The sequence below is a fragment of the Brachionichthys hirsutus genome, chromosome 4 (assembly GCF_040956055.1).
Source record: "Brachionichthys hirsutus isolate HB-005 chromosome 4, CSIRO-AGI_Bhir_v1, whole genome shotgun sequence".
Lineage (NCBI taxonomy): Eukaryota > Metazoa > Chordata > Actinopteri > Lophiiformes > Brachionichthyidae > Brachionichthys > Brachionichthys hirsutus.
Window position 1 is genome coordinate 12,237,503 of NC_090900.1, and position 23,000 is coordinate 12,260,502.

At 42.3% G+C, this 23,000-nt stretch overlaps 1 protein-coding gene across 1 annotated transcript; it reads left to right on the forward strand.

The window, feature by feature from the left end:
* The first annotated feature begins 7,416 nt into the window (after positions 1-7,416).
* golga3 (golgin A3) lies at positions 7,417-20,836 on the forward strand. Its single transcript, XM_068761100.1, has 23 exons — positions 7,417-7,582; positions 8,955-9,218; positions 9,640-9,752; positions 10,047-10,756; positions 10,918-11,026; positions 11,607-11,913; positions 12,005-12,207; positions 12,308-12,445; positions 12,626-12,787; positions 12,887-13,255; positions 13,360-13,437; positions 14,268-14,531; positions 14,685-14,779; positions 15,073-15,289; positions 15,677-15,820; positions 15,934-16,131; positions 16,215-16,331; positions 16,928-17,067; positions 17,196-17,328; positions 17,554-17,676; positions 17,876-18,040; positions 18,742-18,908; positions 19,026-20,836. Exons 1-23 carry the CDS (start codon positions 7,417-7,419, stop codon positions 19,207-19,209), a joined length of 4,566 nt encoding a protein of 1,521 aa, XP_068617201.1. The 3' UTR covers positions 19,210-20,836.
* Positions 20,837-23,000: the final 2,164 nt, after the last annotated feature.

Below are 23,000 nucleotides of genomic sequence, written 5' to 3' on the forward strand. Positions count from 1 at the left end.
TAAAGTTAAGCACGTTCTATGATGGGGATCATAAATTATTTTAAACACAAAATAGGCCACTTAAAGTCCACCAATGGATGTGGAACTGATCTGTTTGTGTAATTATATTATCAACATAACATTATATTTTTTTAATATACATCCAACTTTGTCTGTTACCGGGTCGGGAGCTTATAATGTTTACAAATTTGCACGTGTTTGAGGCGGTCAGTACAAAATGCAAGAGAACCAAAAGGAAAATACTATGCCTCTGTTGCAAGTGCCCATCTGAGCAGCAAAAAGGTGTCCAGCTTATTAAATTTAAATATATCATTCAATTTAGGCTCCAGAAAGAAGATGAACAAGCCAAGAAAATCTACTTTCCATTTCAATTTTATCTGGAAAAACAGCCGATAAATGGCCTCAATGTTGATTGATCTTTTTTTTTAAACCACCCAGGCTGACGACACCGCTGCTGAAAACGCTGCAACACAAGCTGGCTTCTGCTGAAGTAGTGTTAGCACACACTCTCTCTTCCTCTCATGCACAAACAGCCTCTGACTGGCTCATAAACAGGCAGGCGGGCCCCTCAAAAGGGGGCAGGAATCCTCCCTGGCCCTGTTTACTGGAGGAGAAAAGTGACACCGCTTGAGCAGCAGCAGTCCACTCAGGATGCATTACAATCACAGTCAATGTTTCACTTCCACGCCGACTGATACGCCTATTGCAGAATTATGGAAATTGTGTCATGACTATATTCATTTTCCCATTCGCCATGAACTAATAAAGAAACTGGGCTTTAAATCTAAATGATGGAGAGGGAAAAAACATTTAGAAAACTAGAGACCAGATTACTGTCAAGCTCAGCTGCATATTAGAACAGGCATTGAGAACATGATGAATTTATCTCAAAATCAATGAGGATGAGACTAATCGTACCACAAATCAAATACAAGTTAGAGCTATTTAAATTCTAACAAGATGTGCCGTGCCACTAATTGAAGTTTAATAAGAAGCACTCGATCTCAAATTGAGACAAATGAGCAGGAGTGTTTCCCCGAGTTGCACGGCTGCAGAAAGAGAAGGCACAGACATCTCACACACAAAACCAAGGCAGAAAAGGCTAGGATCTGTTCGTCCGCCTAAAAACGCATTGATTTCCTGGAGAACACCAATCATGACGAGATGCCGGAAGCTGAAAAGGAGAGGATTGTTAAGGTTTTAGACAATTGAGTCAGCAGCTGCTCCATAATGTCGGCGTGTATTTTGCACAGCGCCCTCCAAATACAGACAGGGAAGATCCTTGAGGTCCTTCTCCACAGCTGTGAAAAGCACTGATATTCAAGCCCGGGGTTTATCACATACCTCCCCTGTGATGTAAATGCCTCTCCTGCTGGGCTTGTGTCATTGGCTGTGGTTCAGGCCAGGGTGAGTTTACAAAAAGCTGGTGCGGCGCCCTGATTAACTATCGGCACAAAAAAATATATTGATTTTTTTCCTCCGCTGCACAAGAAGATTTTTATCCTGTTTTGCAACCAACTTTCACTCTGCGAAGTTTGGAAAGGGAAAGTCATTATTTAGAAATGAATTCTTATTCTTAATCTTATTCTGCATCATATAGAACCTATTTTTCTTCCAGGTTGTGAGAGGACACTTTAAAGGATTTTTAGAGAAAAGAGAGATTAGTTTAGCTCTTTTCATGCCTGGTAAGTCAGATCAGCTCACAGAAATTCCTCGCTATACTATGGTAATTAAAAGACTGTATAGCCAGATACTCCAATCAGGATTGGGATCAGGCAAAAAAAACAAAAAACTGTATTAGCATTTATAGTGCAGCACTTTCATAGTCAACAAAAGTAGAGCAGGTGCCAACTCACAGCCTACATTTATGTTTTCATCGTGGTTTTCTGAGGTTAGGTGGTCACATGATAATCTCCTCTCACATAATGAAAAACAACATGCTGCAGATTTCATGATGCTACTGAAAATGAAGTGTGATGTCTATAGAAGCAAAGCACAGTGACGCATTTGCTAAAGGATGGCTATTCATCCCATCGCCCCCGTTAAGAGCTCTGCAGTTCACAGACACACGTCCAATGGAGGGACATACGAACGCATTGGGGCCCTGGGACTCGGTTCACGTGGAGTTGAACGTCCTCCACTGCGAATAAAACAGAGGAAACGAAACATAGATCAAAGCTGCTCTCCCTTTTCCACAGACTTCCCCATTTTGCAACGGGAATAGAAGAAATTCAAAGCTTGTTTATGCTGCTCCAAAAATCAACTTAATACAAAAGGGACTGGGGAGGACAAAGACATAATTTACTGTGCTTCCTCAGGCAGATAATCACAAAGTTAGTGAAGCACCCTATGCACACGGGAACCGAAGCTGGAGACCCTGACAATTCAATCTACGAGGGGCTTTTGTTTTCTAGTTCTGAGAATCACGCTGCTGAGCCGCCATTATCCATCAGCGGAGCAAAACGACTCTTGACAGGTGGAAGCTTCTCCTCGCCTTGATGTCTGAGAGGAGAACTCGAGGGTAGCCCTTCTACATTTTAACACCCACCGCTGTCCCGCAAGAAGACGTTATGTCTCATTGCACGTTAATCAAAAATGTAATATCACAATACCAAGATGGATTCCACGGGCCACACAAACAGCACAGGGTAGTATTTATTCAACCTGGGAGGTATTCCCCTTTAAGTCACTTCCCACAACAATACGGGAGGCAAACAACGCCAGAAAGCTTCCTCGCCAGCTGGGGATCAACGTGGCATTGTGGTGATCAAATCACACGATACTGAATACATGTTCTCGCTATCATAGACGGGGATTTCCGTTCTGAGCAGGGGCCACCGCTGTTCCGTTCATCTGGAGCAAGTACCGACCCCCCCCCCCCGCAAAGAACAGGACTGCTCCAAGCGGATTTCCATCCCCATCCACACATGCCGTCGTCCTCAAACACAATGGTGCACGTGCTCGTATGATCTTAAATCATCAATAAAATATATAACACACACACACACACACACAGACACAGAGAGAGAGTTGAGTCCAACTCAGCTGGCAGGATGAGCCAAAACATGATAAACAAGAATCACATGCCGGATTGAATCAGAAAGACACGCCCGAGTGCAACCCCTGACTGTTTCATCAGAGGCAAACATCCCATCATAAAAGCCCTCACATGTCAGAGGCCAAACTTGGGATGTTGTCTCAATGAAACTGAAAACCAGGCCCAATCTCCATGTGGTTCTCATTTCAGCAGTTTGGAGCCGACATGCCATTCTCTAAACTCCCACATCAAAACATCCCTTTAAAACTACTCCAGGGTGTAAAAGTACTTCTGAGCGTTGAAAAGCAGACAGAAACCGGAGAATGCGTTGAATGCCATCGACGCGCCATATGCGCGCATCGGAACTCGTTTCCCTGCATTTCGCCGTTCGTCGTGGATTGTAAACGCTAAAGCACGTGTGTCACTATGGACAGTACTATAAACAGTGAAAGTGGGATTCTCCTCTTCTAAAGCAAACCGGCGCGTTTATTGGCTGAACGTTCTCAATGCGTCGCTCAGACCGCAATAATCGGCCCAACTGTTACTGACAGCGTCTTCTTGTGATTGTCGTTTCAGAGGCACAACTCAGAGACGTCGTTTTCTCTTATCAGACGGAACTCACGCTAAATGCGTAAATGCAGCGCTTCTTCTATTGCCTGCAGCGATGCGCTCAATTTCGTTCGCGCAAAGTTGCTGAACAGACAAACTCGATTTAAATGTAAAACGCAGCTGACGTCAGAGCTCCATTACGCACAGGACGCATGCCGATGCCGAAAGCGGCGCCTAATCTTTCTTGAAATCACTCTCCTCGAATCCAGCGGGAGTCCAACTGTCAACAGGAACGCAAAGGACACTTAAATGCTCACATTTCCGAACGGACTCCGTGGCGTGATTCTCTCCACGCAAGCCCAGCATGGCACTCAATGCGGCTCAAAGCGTGTGAAACGCTCCTACGCGCATTCTCAACTTACTTTCTGCGAGACGCATCCCATGACGAAGAGGAGATATGATGTCACAAAAACACGCGTCGTAGCGCAACTCATTGTCCTCCGATTGTTCCTTTTGGTGCGACGCGCAGTGTGAACGTATCCCGCGCCTCTGCTTCGCACTCATTCACCTGAAGTGTCGGGAGCGCGCTTCCATCGTTCATGGGAAAGTTTGGAACGCAAGACCCGGACCGGGGACCCCCCACAGGGTTCTCTCCTGTTGTTGATTTGGGCTCGATATAACCGCCATGGCGTTTATCTCCAAGTCTAATTAGAGTTTTGCCAATTCGCGATTATTACATTTTAAAGGTAGAAACAGTTGCACAAAAATTCATAAAGGCTTAAAAACGGTCTGTATATATATTTAATTCATTTTCAACTTGTTTCAAGGAAAAAGTTTAGGTCTTTTTGTTTCTGTGTCAAGTGAAATGTGTGACTATTTATGTCTATGCCTGACTTTTTTAGTAACCAAAATTAAGTGTAGACATTTCTGGTGGATTTTAATACGTAGCCACTTTAGAATTTGGACTATTTAATTTTGGTGAGATCTACAATAATCAGAAGAATTCAGTTAGATTCCAAATTAATGGCAGGCATTCCTGCTTCCTATTTGATCAGATAATACAGAATTCTTTCGAGAGACAGTGTCTTCCACATAACCCCAAAACATCAGCATGAATCATATTACTCTACACTATCTTACTTTTTTTTGGTTTGCTTGGAAACAAAGAACATTTATTTGGTCTTTATTATTTTAGGGCACTTTAATTTTTCCAAGTCAAAGTCGGTGTCATTCGAGATATTACCACTAGATGGCAGCCTTATATAGATTTTGAATCGTTCTACTTGGATTTAAATTGGTCTTTTTTTAATATATATTTTTAATCACTTTCAGAAAAAATTATGATCTTACGTAGTTTATTCACACAGTATAATTATACAGGAAATGTATTTAATATGATTCAGAACACATAAAAACATGAAGGACAGACTTGTCTGCATGGGGTGGGATCGCTGTTGAGGTACCAGGCACATGATTAAAAAATATTAAAAGTGAAATTCATTATAATCTCATTAAATTGAGAATTAGCATTATATTATTCTCCCAAAATGGCATACCAGCCAGACATCTGCTACAATATCTAACCTCTTAGAATACACAATCAGTTTTTCTTCAGGAAGTTTTCCAATAGCCCTGAAATCAGTAAAAGTTATACCAAGCTTCTCAAAAGGAACCACTGATGATCCAGGAAATTACAGACCTAATCAATATTATCCCTTTTAAGCAAGGCCCCAGAAAAACTATCGCACAAAACTATCCCTTATCAATTATCTTATTAAACAACTCGATGCTGACAAAATAATTTTGATACTATTGATCACACTATCTTGTTATCCAAACTTTCTCACTATTTCATACAACTCCCAGCATACAACAATTGCAATTTTGTATGCTTAAAAATTACACAAACTTAAAGTATGATACTTTATGTATGATTGACTAAACAAAAACCACGATGTTTAACAAACTATAATCTACACTGCACAACATAAAACAAAGGAAACCTCTATATTCCCAGTGTCAACACATCAATCAGTAAATTTGCTTTATCCTACACTGACCCTCTATTTATTTAATTTATATCCACACCAAATAAAAACCAAACCAACTCAAAAATCGTTTAGGTACTCTTTCAAACAGTTGCTGGCTGAGAGTTGAGTTGATTTGTGGTATTGCACATCGGATATATACATTTTTATTTAAATGTATGATTTGAATATCTATTTATTGATTGAGTTGTTGCTTGGTAACATACTGCCCTGAATATGGATGAATGTTCTTTGCATTTAAATCCTTGATTTCGACAAATTTGTGTTTTCATCATGTGTTTAGTAATTATTTTCATATAATGAAAATGCATGAATGAAGTACTTAATTTGATTCAAATATATTTATCCTAGAGGGACACATTTTTAATTAAGTGCGTTCTGCAAGGATCGAACGCTGGTTCGTGAAGTCGCGTAAGGACAGCTGCAGGCTGCCAGAAGAGGGCGCAGCGCCGCTTCACCCGAGGGAAGGGCTGTCCGTCCCGCATAATAGCCCGTGTATTAAATTAGTACATACGCATTGGTATAGGCTTTTGCAATATCATTATCGCACAAAAATTAGCACGATATGTTTTTTAAATCATAAACTCAACATTGTGAACGTACACAGTCGGCAATCCGCTGCCCGAGGAGCTTTACTTGTTCTTCCAGACAAACGAATGCGTTTCTAGTCGGACAGTTTAGAGACGGGAACCAGACAGCCACGTAGTGTTCCGCGAAGCTCCCGAAGAGGTGAGCGTTTATTGTCCTTTTAATCTTTTTGCCTTACTTGTCAGTATAACATTTCTACGGGAGTATTTTGGAGTCTTTATTCCACAAGAGCTAGTTCGTTGATTTGTTCAAAAGTATTTGAGAAATCACTCCTCTCTGTTGTCGCTGGGTATTTTAGCTAGCGCGCTAGCTGAGCTTGTAGCTTGACAGATCCCGTCATGAACACATCTTCGCTAAGCTAGCTTGCTGCCTCTGTAGCATCTCTAGCTAGCTAATGTTATCCGTCACAAGTCTCCACACACACGGGCGTTTACTAACCCCAGTCAACATACGAGACCAATATGTCAATCTTTACATTGACCTTTATCAATTACTTGGGTCGTGTGAGTTCTGACCTGGTGGATCCAGCTAATGTTGCTTATCTGTAAATAAACACGAACTGTTAATGTTTTCGCCGTCATCGTACAATATTCTGACAGCTGGACTCTTCCGTCTAAATAAAGAGGCAACTGGACTGCGGATCTAAACATTCAATAAAGCATGCCGCGCCTTGCCTGTCAATAATCGCCCATAATCTATAGACATAACTTCTGTTTTTCTGGACTTGCAACATTCATCAGATGCATATCAGGAGCAGCGATATCAGCCCTTACATTAGCTGCTCGTGGTGCACCTGTTTAAAGGGTTGGGTTTAAATGTTGTTAGTGGAAACAGTAAACTGTTGCATCAACACGATAATAAAAAATATTTGTTTTACGATTGCGTCCATCCAGTTAAGCAACTGGATGGACTTATTATTAGTATTGATTATTTAATACTAGCACCAAAGTACGTAATCTTTACTTATTCCTGAGCAGCTGCAGCGTCTCCTTTGATGTACGGTGTATTTACGCGTTTCATTTTGTCAAAGCATGAGCTGTGAATTATCAGCCAGATGACAAACCGTGTTTTCTCTCGTTTAGTTTTTGTCTGTGTTCAGAAGTGTTCCTGACCACTGACCTCCCGGATGACCTACTACTAAGAAGATGTGAGAAATTCTTTCCAAAGTTGAACCAGCAGCTTGTTTTAGTGGAAATGGATACGAGCGAATTAGCCGCAGTTCAAAGTGAGGCTGATGCACATCAAGAATCCCGTATTATAAAAGCCAACGCTGCTGAATCCTGTTCTGTGGATGGAGAAACGCGTTTGAACCATCAAGGACAGAAAGACACTCGAAACACAAAGGGAGGTATTCATAATGGTGAGTATTCATCAATAGGTGTCACTGGATAGTAGAATATGTGCTGCTGTTATATGTTGTTCACTCGGCACCGCCGGACTCGCTGCCAATGAGTGTTGAATCAAGCCTGATGCTGCAGAACACTAATGCTTGCTGAAAAACAAAATTTGTTTTATGGATTTGTCGAGGCGGGAGGCGAAAGCACCGACCACTGCGCCACCCGAGACATTTACCTATTTTTATAAAGAAAAATTCATGCCTGTCAACGATGCTTATGCTGGTAGACGTTACACACCTTTTATTACATTACTCTGGTGTAGCCATCTTTGTGCTCGTGATCGGCCTGTTTCCAACCCTGCTCTGAGCTGCGGGAGTCTTTCTGTCTTCGGGCTATGACTGGTGTCTCTTTTGTGTAACAGTTTCTGTTGATCCTGCCACGCTTGACCCGTTAGCTCGCCACACATCCCCACAGCACCTTCGGCCCAATGTGTTAAATACCTGAACGGAATTCTAATTTGTCACCATCCAGTGTTTTACCAGTCTCCTGTGAAAGGAAAGTAGTTTGTCTGGAAATGAGGGCCCAAAAAAGTTTTACCTAAAAAATCTTAAATGCAAGAGATCGATTTAAATATGCAGTACTCAGCATTTTGTTATTTTTGGAGATCATTTTCTGTAATAGTGGATTATTGCGTTTATAATCTTGAAAAAGTGTAGACTCAATATAATCTATATATATTATAATCTGCAAAATGTATATAACACTAGTATTAACTTTATATAGTTATGTTCCATAACTGGTTATTCATAATGTTGACACTTTCTTATTACTACAAATGTAGAGTCTGCTGGTTCAGTTCAGGTTTGTCCTTGATCGGATATTCTGACACTTTCCATCGCGGGTGATATTTTTATCAGGCTTGTTTTTCCTGAACATAGGAATTATTTTACCGGCTCAAACGAACTCTTCATGACTGCTAAGTTGATTTGGTTATCTTAGCTTAACAGTGTTTTGATTTCAGTTGTTGTTTAGTGAAGTAGATCGTTTGGCGTATGTTTTGCAGCGTGGTTCGATTTTGTATAGTGTATTGCACCTCTTTCCAGCTTAACTTCTGTTGCTTCAAGCAATATTGTGCCTTTAAATCTTAGGCGTTGGAAGATGAACTTGAACTGTGTTTCCTGATGCAATAGCAGGCACAACTTAAGGGATGCTTCGGCCTTCGCATGCCGAGTGTCTCCCTTTATATTTGCACTTCAGCTTTAGCTTGGTTAAGTCGTCCATCCAGTTAATAAACTGGATTAACTTGAAATACGTTTGTAATTGAGTCACAAGAACTTATTATAATTGATTGACACTTCCCCCCCCCGGGGCTTCTCCTCCTCGCTCCATTTTCAGGTCCTGTCAGTTCCGATGAAATGGCAAATGAAGACGGATTGGCAGAAGGCTTCAGTGCTGCAGAGACCCACACAAATGGGTCCCTCTGTCCAACAGCCCCTCCCCAGAACACCAACGATGCTGTTACCTCCCAGACCTACGAGCCCTCCCAAGGTGTGGCTTCTTATCCACAGTCTGAGGGGTCTAGTGCTGAGGTCACGGTTCACACGGCTGATTCTTTGCAGTCACTCAAACTCAGTATGCCTATGCAGGAGACTGAACTGTGTAAGCATAATCTCATGTGGAGTTAATTTCCTTGCTATGCTTGTCTGTAGTTTGGCCTCATTTGTCTCATGTTCCCATCCCTTTTAACATGTTTGTCTGATAATGTATTTAATATGTGTGTATTATCCAAAGAGAAACATTTGCTGTTGCTTGTAGGCACTTGATTCCTTGATCAGGATTTTGTATCCGTGCATGTTTGTTTAAACAAATTCTTGGCAAGAGGAGCTAATCCCCCTTTAATGTATTTTTTGGGGGGGATATTTTAAAATAAAGCATAGTTAGCCCAATTCACAGTTCTAAAATGTCATGCTTTTAGACTGTGGCGATATTAATTGGGCTCCACATTGTGTCTAACATTTATTGCAATCATATAAACCAGTATCATGTATTTTTTTCAAGCATAAAATATTTCTCCCTTTAGCCCATGCAAAGCCATCATTTGAGATGGAGAATGAGGAAAAGATTCGCCAGGAGGCTCGTCGGCGTCTGGAAGAGCAGCTCAAACAGTACAGAGTGCAAAGGCACAAGGAGAGGGTGAGCGAATGGCGTGCCAGTCGGTTTCATTTGAGCTCAGCCAGCTTTATCTGAGCATGTGGTTTCACCATCAGACAACTTTTGATTTTGGAATTGTTTCGATACAATACATGTAAAATTTCATTTTAATGTGGTGCAGTTTTGGCTTTGATCTTATATTTGTGCATCTGTTCTTTGGAATTGTTATCACAAAATTCCCAATTTAATTTATGCTTTGGTGAATCTCAGATCTGCTATTTGGGTTGCTGTCAGGACGGTGGTGCTTTGGTTCATTTCTTCCATATTTGCTCCTAGTCTCGTCGTTCCACCACCAGGAACCGGCCTTCCAGCACCCTGGATCCAGAGCTCATGATGCATCCCGAGGCCCTACCCAGGGCCAACGCTGTGTCCATGACCAAGGAGTATTCTTTCCTGAGGACCAGTGTCCCCCGAGGTCCCAAGCTGGGTAGTTTAGGAATTCCACTTTCCAAAGAGATAAAGTCCAGGTCACTGCGTCCAACCAAGATCCACTCCTTGGCTGACTACAAGTCTCCTGAGAATGATGGAGGAGGTGGCGTAAAAACAGCAGATACCACCATGAGCTCCCTGCAGTCCACCATTAACTCGGTGTCGACTTTGTCTGAGGTCAGTGTAAGGTCAGAGGGCATCACCTGTGAGTTGGAAGTTCAGCCTGGGGCTTCGCTCCAGTTTGGGGACAACCTATCAGAAATAGACGGCAGTGAATCTGGAACGAGGCCGGGGAACGACGGCAATGACAGCGACAGCTCGTCTTACAGCAGCGTGTCCACCAGGGGGACATACAGCAGGCTCTCTGCAGCAGTGGAAAGGCAGCAGGGGCCCTACACGGTGGAGGGCAGGGAGATCGCCCCAGAGGCCATGGGCCAGTTCCCCTCCCTGCAGGAGGTGCTGCAGTTAGCTAGCGAAGAGCAGCATCTGTTGGAGCTGGAGCAGGAGAGAGAAGAGACGGCGGAGCCTCGCAGCCGCAGGGACAGTTTCTCCAGCAGGTATTTGATCATCAGCGAGGGATCAGATGAAACCCTGACTGCATTTGGCAGTTTCAGGCACAAGTGTTTTATTTACTGTTAAATTTAAGAAACACTGTTTTGATCCAAACTAATTAGACGTACTTATTAAATTCACCTGCTAATGTTTACATGTATTTCAGTGTTTCTTTGGAGAGTTCAGTGATGGGCCACGATGAGATGCTGCAAGTGCTGAAAGAGAAAATGAGACTGGAGGGTCAGCTGGAATCTTTGTCATCTGAAGCCAATCAGGTAATGTGAGCCACCAGTTTCTGTACTGGTTTATTACCAGTTACTTACCTGCCATCTACTACTATGTTCACATCGGGTGCGACATGAAAGTCTGGCACCCTCCCAACCCACGAACAACATTAAGCCCAGGAGGTGGGAGGTGGGGCAAGGACTGGGGTCCCCCACCTCCCGACGGCGGGTTAGGACAAGTTTGTGTTCCTGCTTCTATTCAGAAAATGGATTTGAGTCAGAAATAATAATTGCTGCTCAGAATTTAGTGGTTTGTGTCGGTAATTGATGTTTTCGTGCTTTTGTATTTGTAGTTATCAGTGAGGTGGAAGGCGATACCTGACAGCAAATGGCTTTTGATACTTTCCCATCGCTCATTCCGTGATGCTTGCTGCATCATGGCAAATCAAAGGGACTCAGAATTCAAGGCCTGCCTCTACTACAACCTGCTGTTTAAATAATACTAATAATAAAGGCCTGTTGCCATCTGCAGTTGACGTAAAGCCCTATATAACTATTTGAGGAAATACAGTGTTTTGGAGATGCCAAGAATCATTTTGTGGGAGTGCTGACGGACTGTCCTTTCCTCCAGGCTCTGAAAGAGAAGACAGAGCTTCAGGCACAGCTAGCTGCAGTGAACGCTCAGCTGCAGGCTAAGAAGGAGGAGGCTCAGTTCAGCAGGGAAAAGCAGACCACCCTCACCACGGAGGCTAACGCGCTACGACAGAACTGCAGCCAGCTAGAGAAGTCCATGGTGGAGCTCCAGGGCAGCCTGGAGAGCAAGAATGCTAGCCTGGCTTCTCTAAGTAATGACCTGAAGGTGGCTGAACACCAGTATGAAAGGCTGATGGGGAAGGTGGAGGAGCTGCAAAGCACCGTGGCTTCAAGAGACAACACAGGCGAGTGATGATGATCCAGAGAGCGTTCTGCAGCAGCATCTCGAGTTGTGCTTTGAATATAAATGAGTTGTTTCCTCTCCTGCTGGTTCAGTCCAAGCGTTGCGCCAGCAGATGGGGGGTCTTCAGAGTCAGCTTCATCAGGTCCATGTCGAACGCAGCACCCTGCAGAGTCGGTTGAAGACGTCACAGGCTGAAATTGAATCGCTCCAGCAGGTCAGGCTGTGGTACCAGCAGCAGCTCGCTCTGGCCCAGGAGGCAAGGGTACGGCTACAGAACGAAATGGCCACCATGCAGGTAAGATCGCTCCTAATGCAGGGGAGTTTTTAACAAGGTTCCAGATTTGACGGGGAGGAAGTGACCTTTTTGTTCCTTTTTTTTTTTTTTGCTCTTCCAGGCTGGACAGATGAATCAGATTGGTGTTGTGGAACATTTGAAGTTGGAGAATGTGACTCTGTCTCATCAGCTCAATGAGACCCAACACCGCTCCATCAAAGACAAAGAGCGTATCGCTGTTCAGCTGCAGGGCATCGAGGTATGCGCTCAAACATTGTTTTTTAATGTCAGGGTCAGAAATTCAGTACAAGAACCTAAAGTAAACACAGGATTTTCTAATTGATCAGATCTTACTTTATTGTGTTGTTAGATTTGTTTTCCTCCCAGTTGTTGGATATTTATTTTATTAAATCAGTTTTTTTTACTCCCGGGGACTTAGGTCGACATGCTGACCCAAGAATCTAATTACAAGCATATCCAGGATGCAAAGACCATGGTGGAAGATGATCTGCAGCACAAACTGGAGGAGTTTGAGGAGGAGCGGGAACGCTTATTGACACTGGCCAACACAGCCAGCACCCTAGAAAGGGAGCTGGAGCAGGTAGTCATGCTAAGTGGAAGAAGAATTCGTTTTTCACCTTGTTTGGAAAGTAAAATTCTCATTATACTCTCTTCCCTTTTCACACGCTACCCTGCGCAGGTGAAGTTGACCCTTTCTCAGAAGGATCTGCAGTTGCAGTCTCTCCAGAAAGAGCATCTGGAGCTGATGCGCCAGCTCACCACCACTCAGGAGAACCTGCACACCAAAGAACAGTCCATCAACCAGCTGGAGGCCCGTTACCTGGAGCTGGAGGCCCAGCTGGCTGAGATGCAGACGGAGAGCGCTGCCAAGGACGACAGCGTCCAGTACCTCCAGAATGAGAAGATCGTCCTGGAGGTCGCCCTGCAGGCAGCCAGAGCCGACAAAAGCCAACTTGATGAAAATGCCGAACGGCTGGGAGAGGATGTTCTGGTGGCTTCAGATGTATTGGATCAGCTCAGACAGGAGATCCAGGTCAAAGCCGGCCAGGTATAACACAGCTGGAAAATATTAAATCAACAGTGGAACGAATAGCATGTAAAAAGAAACCCACTGATGTGCTGAATAAGAAAGCACCTTTGCTTTTGTTACAGATTGAAGCACTTCAACAGGATAATAGGTCCCTGAAGAAGCAAGCTCAAAAGCTGAAGGACCAGTTCCTACAGCAGAAGGTAAACTATCTCACGTACTGCTCTCTCTCTCTCACTGCCTAATGTTAGCATAAGGCAAGGAGGAGCACAGGCTGTGTGCACATTTCAAAAAGCCCCTCCTCAGGAATCCACCAGCCGGCTTAGTCAGATGTTGTCGTGGGAGGAAGCATTGTAGAGCCAGATGGCTGTCGTCTCAGAGGAGCGCTGGTTCGACACGCCTCAGTGGATTGAGCGGTGGGTGCTGCTCCTTTAGGACTGACAGACTGTAATGAAGAGGGAGGAGTTTATTGACAGAATGGCAGAAATGTGAATAGTTTGAAATCTTTTCAAAGGCTTTGCTTTTTGTGGCCCCTTCTGACGTTGGCAGTCACATTCATCAAATTGTATTGAACCCTTTTGATGAATAGCAAGTGATGTCAAAAGAGGTAAATGGCGCAGAAGTGCTTGTTAAAACTACACAAGACACTGGGAAACCTGCCAGATGAGGTCTTTTTGTCTACTTTTCTCAAATACAAGTTCAGCAATACAATCTTGTCTTTTGCGATGTTATGTTTAATTGTTTTGGCACGATGAAGCTGCAGATAGTGATCATGAATTATTAGTTTAGTTCAAAATGTAAATATTGTATTAAAAACCTGCGTCACAGCTTTCATGTAATATTTTATAAAATATCCTCCTTTGAGAGAATATGCACTTTGCAATTCTAATCTTGTTGCATCCTTTCCATCACTGCATCTCCCAACTTCAATCTGGTTTCTCATTCAATACATGTGAGGAGGAGGAGTGCTTGCTCACCTCAACAGGAGCAAATATTCTTCCATTACTGAGATACACGGTTATTGACTCTCCAGGTGATGGTGGAGGCCTATCGTCGGGATACCATCTCCAAGGACCAGTTGATCAGTGAGCTCAATTCCACCAAAAAGCGTCTTTTGGTGGAGGTGAATGAGCTAAAGCAGGAGCTGCTGGGCCTCGAAGGGGAGAAGCAGAAGGCAGAGCTGGAGCAGGCCCGGCTGCAGAAGGAGGTGGTCAGAGTCCATGCGCAGATGAGCAACATGGAGGCTCATCTAAAAGCTATTCAGACAGAGAGGGATCAGCTAGAAGCACAGGTTCAGGTAGTTTTATGGTTTGAATGTGGTGTGAGCAAATGAAAGTAAACTGTTTCTCGTATGGATCCTGGTATTTGGTCTTTACAAGTGGCTGTAGATGAAATGATGGCAATCGTCTCATCTAAAATAAAATGGATTGCTGGATTCTTTATTTTTCAGTCTGTGCAGTTCGATCAGAGCCATCTGGCAGCAGTGACGGAAGAGAACGAAAGCCTGAAGAAGCAGGTGGAGCAGCTCGAGGGAGAAGCCAAAAAGTGAGTCATCCATTTACAACTTGGGCCACAATCCATAACTCTGAAGTGCAGTTTCCAAATACAAATATATTACATCGTTTAATGTAACTCCAGATCTCCGCATTGACAAATGAGTCAGTATAGGGTGTGACAAGTATTTCCATCCTCACCATAAGGCTCTGTGTCATCTGAATCTGTGAATTCATTCTGATTTTACCGTCTCCTCACCTGCGTCTTCCGTTCATGTGTATTTTTTGTCTGCTGTTAGTACTACGCCCTCTGTGGATATTTGTAAACTGATGCTGTTTGAACAGGGCCATCTCGGAGCAGAAGGTGCGCATGAAGCGGCTGGGAACGGATTTGACCAGCGCTCAGAAGGAGATGAAGGCCAAGCACAAGGCGTACGAGAACGCTGTGGGGATCCTCAGCAGGAGGCTGCAAGAGGCTCTGACTGACAAGGAGACGGCAGAGGCAGAGCTGGTTAAGCTCAAGGCCCAGGCGTCTGATGGGGGGAACAGTCAGGTCTTACAGGTAATACAGAGCAGCCAGTCACCAGAGCTTTGTACTAACAGCTCAACTGAAAATGAGGCACAGTTGTTGGTCTGTGTGGCTCTATATTGATGCTCTGCCAACATTAAGAGGTGCGAAGTAGATGGAATGCAAGGTGTATCGTACCTGGTAGAGGCGTTAGAGGTAGACCTTTCAATTGGCAAATGTTCTTTAGATAAATTAGTTTGTATGAAGTTAGATTGTTAGCATTCTCCGTAGTCTGAATGAGGAGGTGAAAGATGGAAGCATCAGTTATCATTATAGGATATCCTTAGGTCGATGCTTGTGCTCATCTCATACTTTGTCATAATTATATTTAATATTTAATGTATGTGGAAATAAAGTCTGGTTTTATTTATTCTCATCCAGGAGAAGGTTAAAGCTCTGGAGGCAGCGTTGCAGGTTGTGACCAACAGTAAGAGCATGCTAGAGAAGGAGCTGCAGGAAGTGATCACCCTCACCTCCACAGAGCTGGAGGAGTACCAGGAGAAGGTCCTGGAGCTCGAGGACGAGGTCAGTACTGGCAAATTTAAGACGCTGACCCTGTGTAAGCAGCAGCATGTTTATCCTGCAGTCACTCAGTTCATACATATTCTATTTTATAATTACATGACTGGATTTCACAGCTCCAGGAATCACGCTGCTTCAAGAAGCGGATTCGAAAGTTGGAAGATGCCAACAAGAAGCTAGCACTGGAGCTTGAACACGAAAAAGGGAAATTAGCTGGATTGGCTCAGTCTCATAATACTCTACGGGAGCATTCCAACATTTTGGAGTCTGCTTTAGCTAAGAGAGAGGCAGATCTCGTCCAGCTCAACTTGCAGGTGACTAAGAACAATAATGCGGGTCGTTTTGTGTTACCAAAATGAAAGACGTGTTTTTGAGAGAATGCAAATCTTTCTTTCAGGTTCAAGCTGTTCTTAAGCGTAAAGAGGAAGAGGACCAGCAAATGAAGCAGGTTGTGCAAACGCTACAACTTGCTTTGGAAAAAGAGAAAACCAAAGTCAGAGGCCTGAAAGATCAGGTAGGACCTCCAGACCAGAAGTCAGGACAAACGTTCTTCTGTTTGTCATTTATTTTTTTATTGACTTTAAACTTTGTTGTCTTTGAAGCAAGTCCCCTTGTATCCCCATCTTGAGCTCTAAGGAATGAACAACCCAAACCCCCCAAAAAAACATATCACACAGGAAATAAAGCTGGAAAAAAACCAAAGGTTATAAGCACATTGTTAAACCACTGTATGAATAAAACTAATTATTTAGTAATTGGGGTTGACTTTAAGAATAGATGAAGATGGTATTTTTTTAAATACTTTTAAATACTTTACTTGTGTGTTCAATCATTCAATGATTTATAGATGACATGAATATCTTAAAAAGATTTTGTGATCAGTTGCATTTCTGATTATTAAAAAAAAAAAATCATTTGAATATTAATTTGGAGAAATTGATCAGGCTCATGACATGAGAAAAGTTCCTTTTTATAACATAACCCGCAAAGAAAAGCAGCTGTAGATGAGACAATCATCTCATCTACGAGAAGATGGACCTCCAGCTCTTTTTCAACGTCCGATCTGATTGGGTTCTTTCCTGAGCTGTAATGACATGACATGTCCTTTAGGTGGCAGCAGCAAAAGCAGAGGCAGCCCACAACAGACGGCACTACAGAGCAGCCATGCTGGAACTATCAGAGATCAAGAAGGACCTGCAGGCCAAAGAGAACCTCGTCAAAGCACTGCAGAGTGAATCACACAAACTGCAGTATGTCCATTTGCCTGATTCAACAAGACAGCGACTTTTGGGACGTTCAATCAAATATCGTGTTGCAAAATATGCAGTCATTTTCCATCTTATTACTCACAAGTGATTGAATGTGTCACACTCTACAGGGGTCAGGATAAGCAGCACGCTCAGGAGCTTTCTAGGTTCCAGGAGGAGCTGGCTGAAGCCCATTCACAGCTTCAGATCCTCCAGAAACAACTGGACGAGGAGCTGGCTAAGACACCCCTAACTAACCAAGAGGTCAGGCTTCTGAATGAAATGTTCAGTCCAGTATATAAGAAAAAAGAGAACCCATGGTACAAATAAGATTAATAATAGTTTGATTTATTATGTTATATAAATAATATTAATTGAAATGTTCAAACATATACTCGTTTTGGTTTTCACAAATGTTTTTAGTCCAGTTCTGACATCATCTTCATCCCATCACTTGTTATAAATGTCTGACATTGGCCACTTTTTGAGGTTGAGGACCTGAAGTGGGAGCTGGAGCAGCGGCAGAGGGAGATTGAGACTCAGAAGCAGCAGCTGGAGATGATGGAACAGTGTCACCACAGGGAACTGGACAACCTACAGAAAGCTCTGCAGGCAAGTCTTTATTTCACAGTAAAATACCAACGCTGCACTCCCAAGGATAGCATCATACCTAGATTAGGTGTCTCAAAGAAGTACAGAGTCGCTGTACTTGCAACTCGGTGTTACTTCATTAGAAGGCCAAAGGCTGACGCCAACATTGTAGTTATTTGTTAAAGGTTTTAGAACTTAGGAGGGTAACTCTTCTTCTCAGAATATCAAGGTGGAGCTGGAGTCGGTGCAGGAAGAGCTGAGCAGCACCAGGAAGGACAAGTTTATGCTGCAGGCCAAAGTGGGTGAACTGAGGAACAGCATGAAGACGATCCTGCTGCAGAACCAGCAGCTCAAACAAGACCTGAAACAGAGCCGCTTAAGGAGGGTGAGGCGCCTCACTTTGTTAGAGAAAGAAAGTTATTTGCATTTGCTCATCATTAAATTATTAGTATCATGTTATAATATATTATTATAACATGATACTAACAATGAGTTATGAATATCAGTATACGGTGGAAACAAGGAAACAAACCAATAACTTCTGTGTGAAAACTAACTAAATAAGGATCCAGTGATTAGCAGTTAACACAAAGACTAGTTGGGAAAGAAATGTAAGGTATTCATTAAAGTGATGCAAATCTGGGTGAATGAAATTATGGAGAATTAAATATTTATAAAAGTATACAAAATAATGAAGGTGTAAGTGGGGGCATACACCTGATCACAAGTATTACGGAACAAATTATGTTTGACAACCGACTGAACTGTACTTTTCAGGCTCTAGGGTGAAGTTGCTTTTATTGTGCCGTGTGTATTTTTTTTTCGCAATTACTATAAAACAAAAAGACAGTTTTAAATGAGTAAACCCAAAAATAGTATCTCAGTAATTTGTCAATTTGGTGTAGTCAGCAGTGAGAGCTGTCTGTTACACATCTGAGGTGCGCCTCTCAATTTCTACGAGTTATTCTTTCTAAACCTTCATTGTATTTAGCAAGGTGTAAAGATTATGGTAAATATATAGCCAAATGAATGCCTGTTGAAGATGAGTGTCGTAATAATCCTTCTGATGCTGCTTTTGTTGAGCAGCAGCGCATGGATCTTAAGAATGAGGGGAGCCCATCCAATCCAGTGACACCAGTTAAGATCCCAGATTGCCCAGTCCCCGCCTCCCTGTTAGACGAACTACTGAAACCATCGACGTCTGTCAGCAAGGAGCCCCTCAACAACCTGCACAACTGTCTCCGGCAGCTCAAGTGAGCCTCTTGTTCCTACCAAATGATTAAATTGAAATGATCAACATGGCTGCATTCAGTTTTTTTGTGTCATCTTATGCAGATTGTACATCTTTCTCTATTTCTTTTTTTAATCAGGGAGGAGATGGACAGTCTCCAAAGGCAGATGGAGGAACACACAGTCACGGTACATGAGTCAATAAGCTCATGGACAAACGCAGAGGAGGAACTGGCTCAACTGGGTCTTCAAAACGACATCTCCAAAACATCAACGTCGCTAAACAACATGGCGCTGGAAAATAATAATGATGATCATAACTGAAGAACCTTTCTCAGGCCGACAGAGGGAGAGTGGGGCTTTATCCACGAAGGCACTTTCGGACCCTTTTCTCTTTCTCTTTAAACAATTGCTGCCAACATTTGGCATTCTCTCATCAGTACAGAAGTGCTTTCGCAGAGTAATACTTTATATACCATAGCTTTCTTCTTTGTTTGACAGCTGTTTATATTGTTTTTCGTTATGGTATTTTCACGTTTATTTATTTAGAGTTTGAAATTACAACGTTCCTGACAACCTATACAAAAAGATTCTCCATTTTTAGCTGAATGATCACGGTTCAAAATAGAATTCTTGTTAAACTAATCTGTTTTAGTTTTCTCTGTTTTCTCATGTTTAGTCAGTGGTTTTATTCACTAAAGGGATTAAGTAATCCTTCTTTGAGTAATACAACATAAGTGACTTTAATGCTGCTTCATGCTGGCTGAGAGTCTTTTTCAGAAAGTGTTTTTGGTGACTAAAGGTGACAAGTGTGCATATAGTGGCAATGACCTGTTCTTCCATTTCTTTGTGCCTGTGTACGAGTGAGGTTGATCATCCATGTGGTTCCAGCCAGTATTTGATGAAGCACATTATGCATTTTCATGAAGTAAATTCATGCAGTTAGGGTCAATTTGGTTCCTATTGCCTCTTATTAAAATGTGGTGTTTTGTTTTTCTACATTATACTTATAACCATATCACCATGGTTTCATAAACTCTTATAACAGTAAGCTCAGTTGTGTATGGATGTGTGTATTCTAGCATGGACAGCAGTCATTTGTATGCAAAAAAAAGACAAAACAAAAGAAGCCTTAAGCAATCCAAAAGGACTAAATTGTATTAAATGAGTGTGTTTCTGCTTCTTTCAATATGTAATATGCAATACTGTATATGTGTGCAAATCCTTATTGAAGAAAGGTTTATTGTAAAGTAAGTGAGTGACTTTGCACACTAGATAATTAAGACTTAACAGAGAAAAGGTTGTAAGATGAAGTAGAACTCTTCTAACTGCAGGTTCAAGCAGCTGTGTTAATTTTCTGTTACTTTGGGTAGATACACTGTATTTACTAAAAATACATTACCCCTCAGTCAGATGTTATACTTGTTTTATGGCTGTTTCTTGCCTAAGGGGAGAAGTTAATTGTTTCCAGAGGTTAATATATAATTATACTTCCTTTTTGTATGATTGTAAAGGCAACATAATTACTAAATGATACGATGAAATACAAGGAACCAGATACAAATCATAATTCAAAGTCTGTAAACTGGTACATCTGCACTAAAGGTTCCGTGTGGAAGGGTAATGGAATGATACAAGAGCTTTCTGCGTTACTGTGCTTCTTTTAAACACCATATTACGCTTACGAATTTATGGATGTTTCTGTCTCATAGTTTGTGGATGCGTTTTGAGACAAAAGTCAAAATAATGACATTGTACAGAACATTTGATTTGGGGTTGTATCTTTCAAACGACCTTCCATTATAACGCACGGCAGTATATTATTTGTTAGGCCACCTGCGCTCAATGCACAACGCTTTTGATTTCAAACGTTGGAATTGATTCATTTCTGTGTTTTAACCTTTGTATCGGGAGATGTGACTGTATTCGTCATAAAATTGCACTATTCATCATCTGTAAAAAGAGTTTTGTGCTTATTCAGAAAATGGTGACAGAAACTTAAATATGTTGAGTGTATCTAGTTCTGCCTGGCTGCCCAGTGCCCACATTTCAAACGTCATTTTGTTCAGGCACTATGTTAGGCAGACCCGGGTCCTCGCTCTGCATTTTGAAACCATCGCGGTGAGAAGACACCTAGCAACAGTAGCCGTGGGGAGATGAGGAGGGGGGCATGGCACACTTATCGTGAAGATATTTACATAATTTACCTTGGCCTCCGTTATTTACTCTCGCGGTAAGCATAAAATCTCTTTACTTGCTAAAGTATAATATTACTTATCGCTGATATCGGTGATTAGCTTATTTCCTGGCTAAGGGGCTAATGACTCTTAGCATACTTGTCTGACTCTTCTATCGATTGTTGCGTTAGTGTACGCTGCGTTCATTTTCCTGTCTTCCGACGTCCAATGCTCAGCCCCCCCCCCCCCCGCGTTCGGTAACTCTTGTACTGTTTGCGTATGAGATATTATCTTCAGACGTAATGTCTCTCCTGACCGATTTGGCCTGCAAACAGCGCGGATGTACTTTAGTGCAGTGTTTGTACCAGCGCTACATTTCCATTAGTTAGTCGATTTTTATTAATTCTAAACAAGTCTGCGTGGCATTTAACATAAAACAAGATAAACACGAGTTTTACTTCGTTATTATTCCCTTGGACGAAATTCCGTCCGTTTTACGCACGCACCACGCTGCGTTCATAAATTACGAAATCGTAACGTAAAATTATTTTTGCCGAAGTAAGGCTAGCCAACATCCTGTCTCATTAACTGTTTCTGTTGCGATATACATTTTAGCACATTTTAACAAGTAATTCGACAGGCGTTTGGTTACTTTGTAAAGACACGAAGACAACATGTTGTTTTGAGTGTTGCCTTATCAGACATTTGTCATTTCAAAGAATAAGTGGCCGTGATACAAAAGTGTGGAAGGATTACAGCTTTTGTTTTCTACTAACATTCCTTAGTATTATAAACACTTTGTTTTAGCTGCCGTATGTCACCCTCAGTAGAGTATAGTCGAGATTTCCCACAGGTCTCGAATGCAGCGTGCGCCCTCCCTTGGAACTGCGCATGCAATGAGCCCATACAATGAGCCCATACCAGACTGCCTCTACCTTTGTGTCTATCCAACAGTTTATCTTTCAAAACTAACAACGAATGTCTCCGGCTCTGCGTGTATTACATGAAAATGTTATTTGGTAAGTATAAGTGTACGTTTGTTACTCTCATCGCGGATACTTTGATTTTTATCGCCATCATCACGGAGACGTATCAAATGTGTTCCGTTCCAGCCTGAAAATCCAGCTCGAATGACACACTTGGGCGTGACAGCATGACACGAGGAATGTGGTTATAATTTAATATCTTGTCGATTGTAATCCTTAATGATCCAAGCCCGATTGCGTTTTCTGCTCTGAGTTTGATTTTTTATTTGAGCAGTTTCCCTCATGCTAGTTGTTGTTAAGCGAGCTAGCTAGCTAGCATCTGCTAGTCCATTATTAGTGTGTGTTCTGATGAGATCTAACGTGATGCATTATTTTTATCTGCAAAGGTCTCTCGTAACCTTTGAGTCCACGCGATCTGTGTCAGAGATTTGTGCAGCCTACCTGGAAATACTTAGCACTTGAGGGAAATGGTTTACTTTTTGGTCAAATCAGTTACGTACAGAATGACATTTTACAATGCATCCCATCTTGTAAGGGCAATAGGATGTTGTTTAATGTATGATGCATGCAGCATGACTGCAGGCTGCTGGATTGCTTATTTTGGGAGAAAATATTTACAAACTACTGTTTGTTCTCGTGCTATTATATATTTTTATGACCAATTACCAGTTTATATTGTACACAGAAACATTTATGTATTCCGTCTATTTAATCTCAATGTAAATGTTTTTGTCCCCAAACGATGCTCAAGGATTGGGGGGGGTGCAGAATCTAATTTGGAAAACCTTTTAATTTGAACGTCATTCTATTTATAACTAGTTGCTGTAAATATGTAACTGTTCAACCTGTGGCTGTAGCTCAGAATGCTGGACTTGGCTTGGTCAGTTCATGTCCAGCGTCGACCACAGTTTGGCGTGCGGACGGGGAGCTGCTGCCAGTTCAACGCCTGGGC

Coding starts and splice junctions, on each gene's coding strand:
- golga3 (XM_068761100.1), top strand. CDS start 7,417: ATGGATACGAGCGAATTAGCCGCAGTTCAAAGTGAGGCTGATGCACAT. Junction 12,446..12,625: donor TTCAGCTGCAGGGCATCGAG/GTATGCGCTCAA, acceptor CCGGGGACTTAG/GTCGACATGCTGACCCAAGA. Junction 14,780..15,072: donor CTCGAGGGAGAAGCCAAAAA/GTGAGTCATCCA, acceptor CTGTTTGAACAG/GGCCATCTCGGAGCAGAAGG.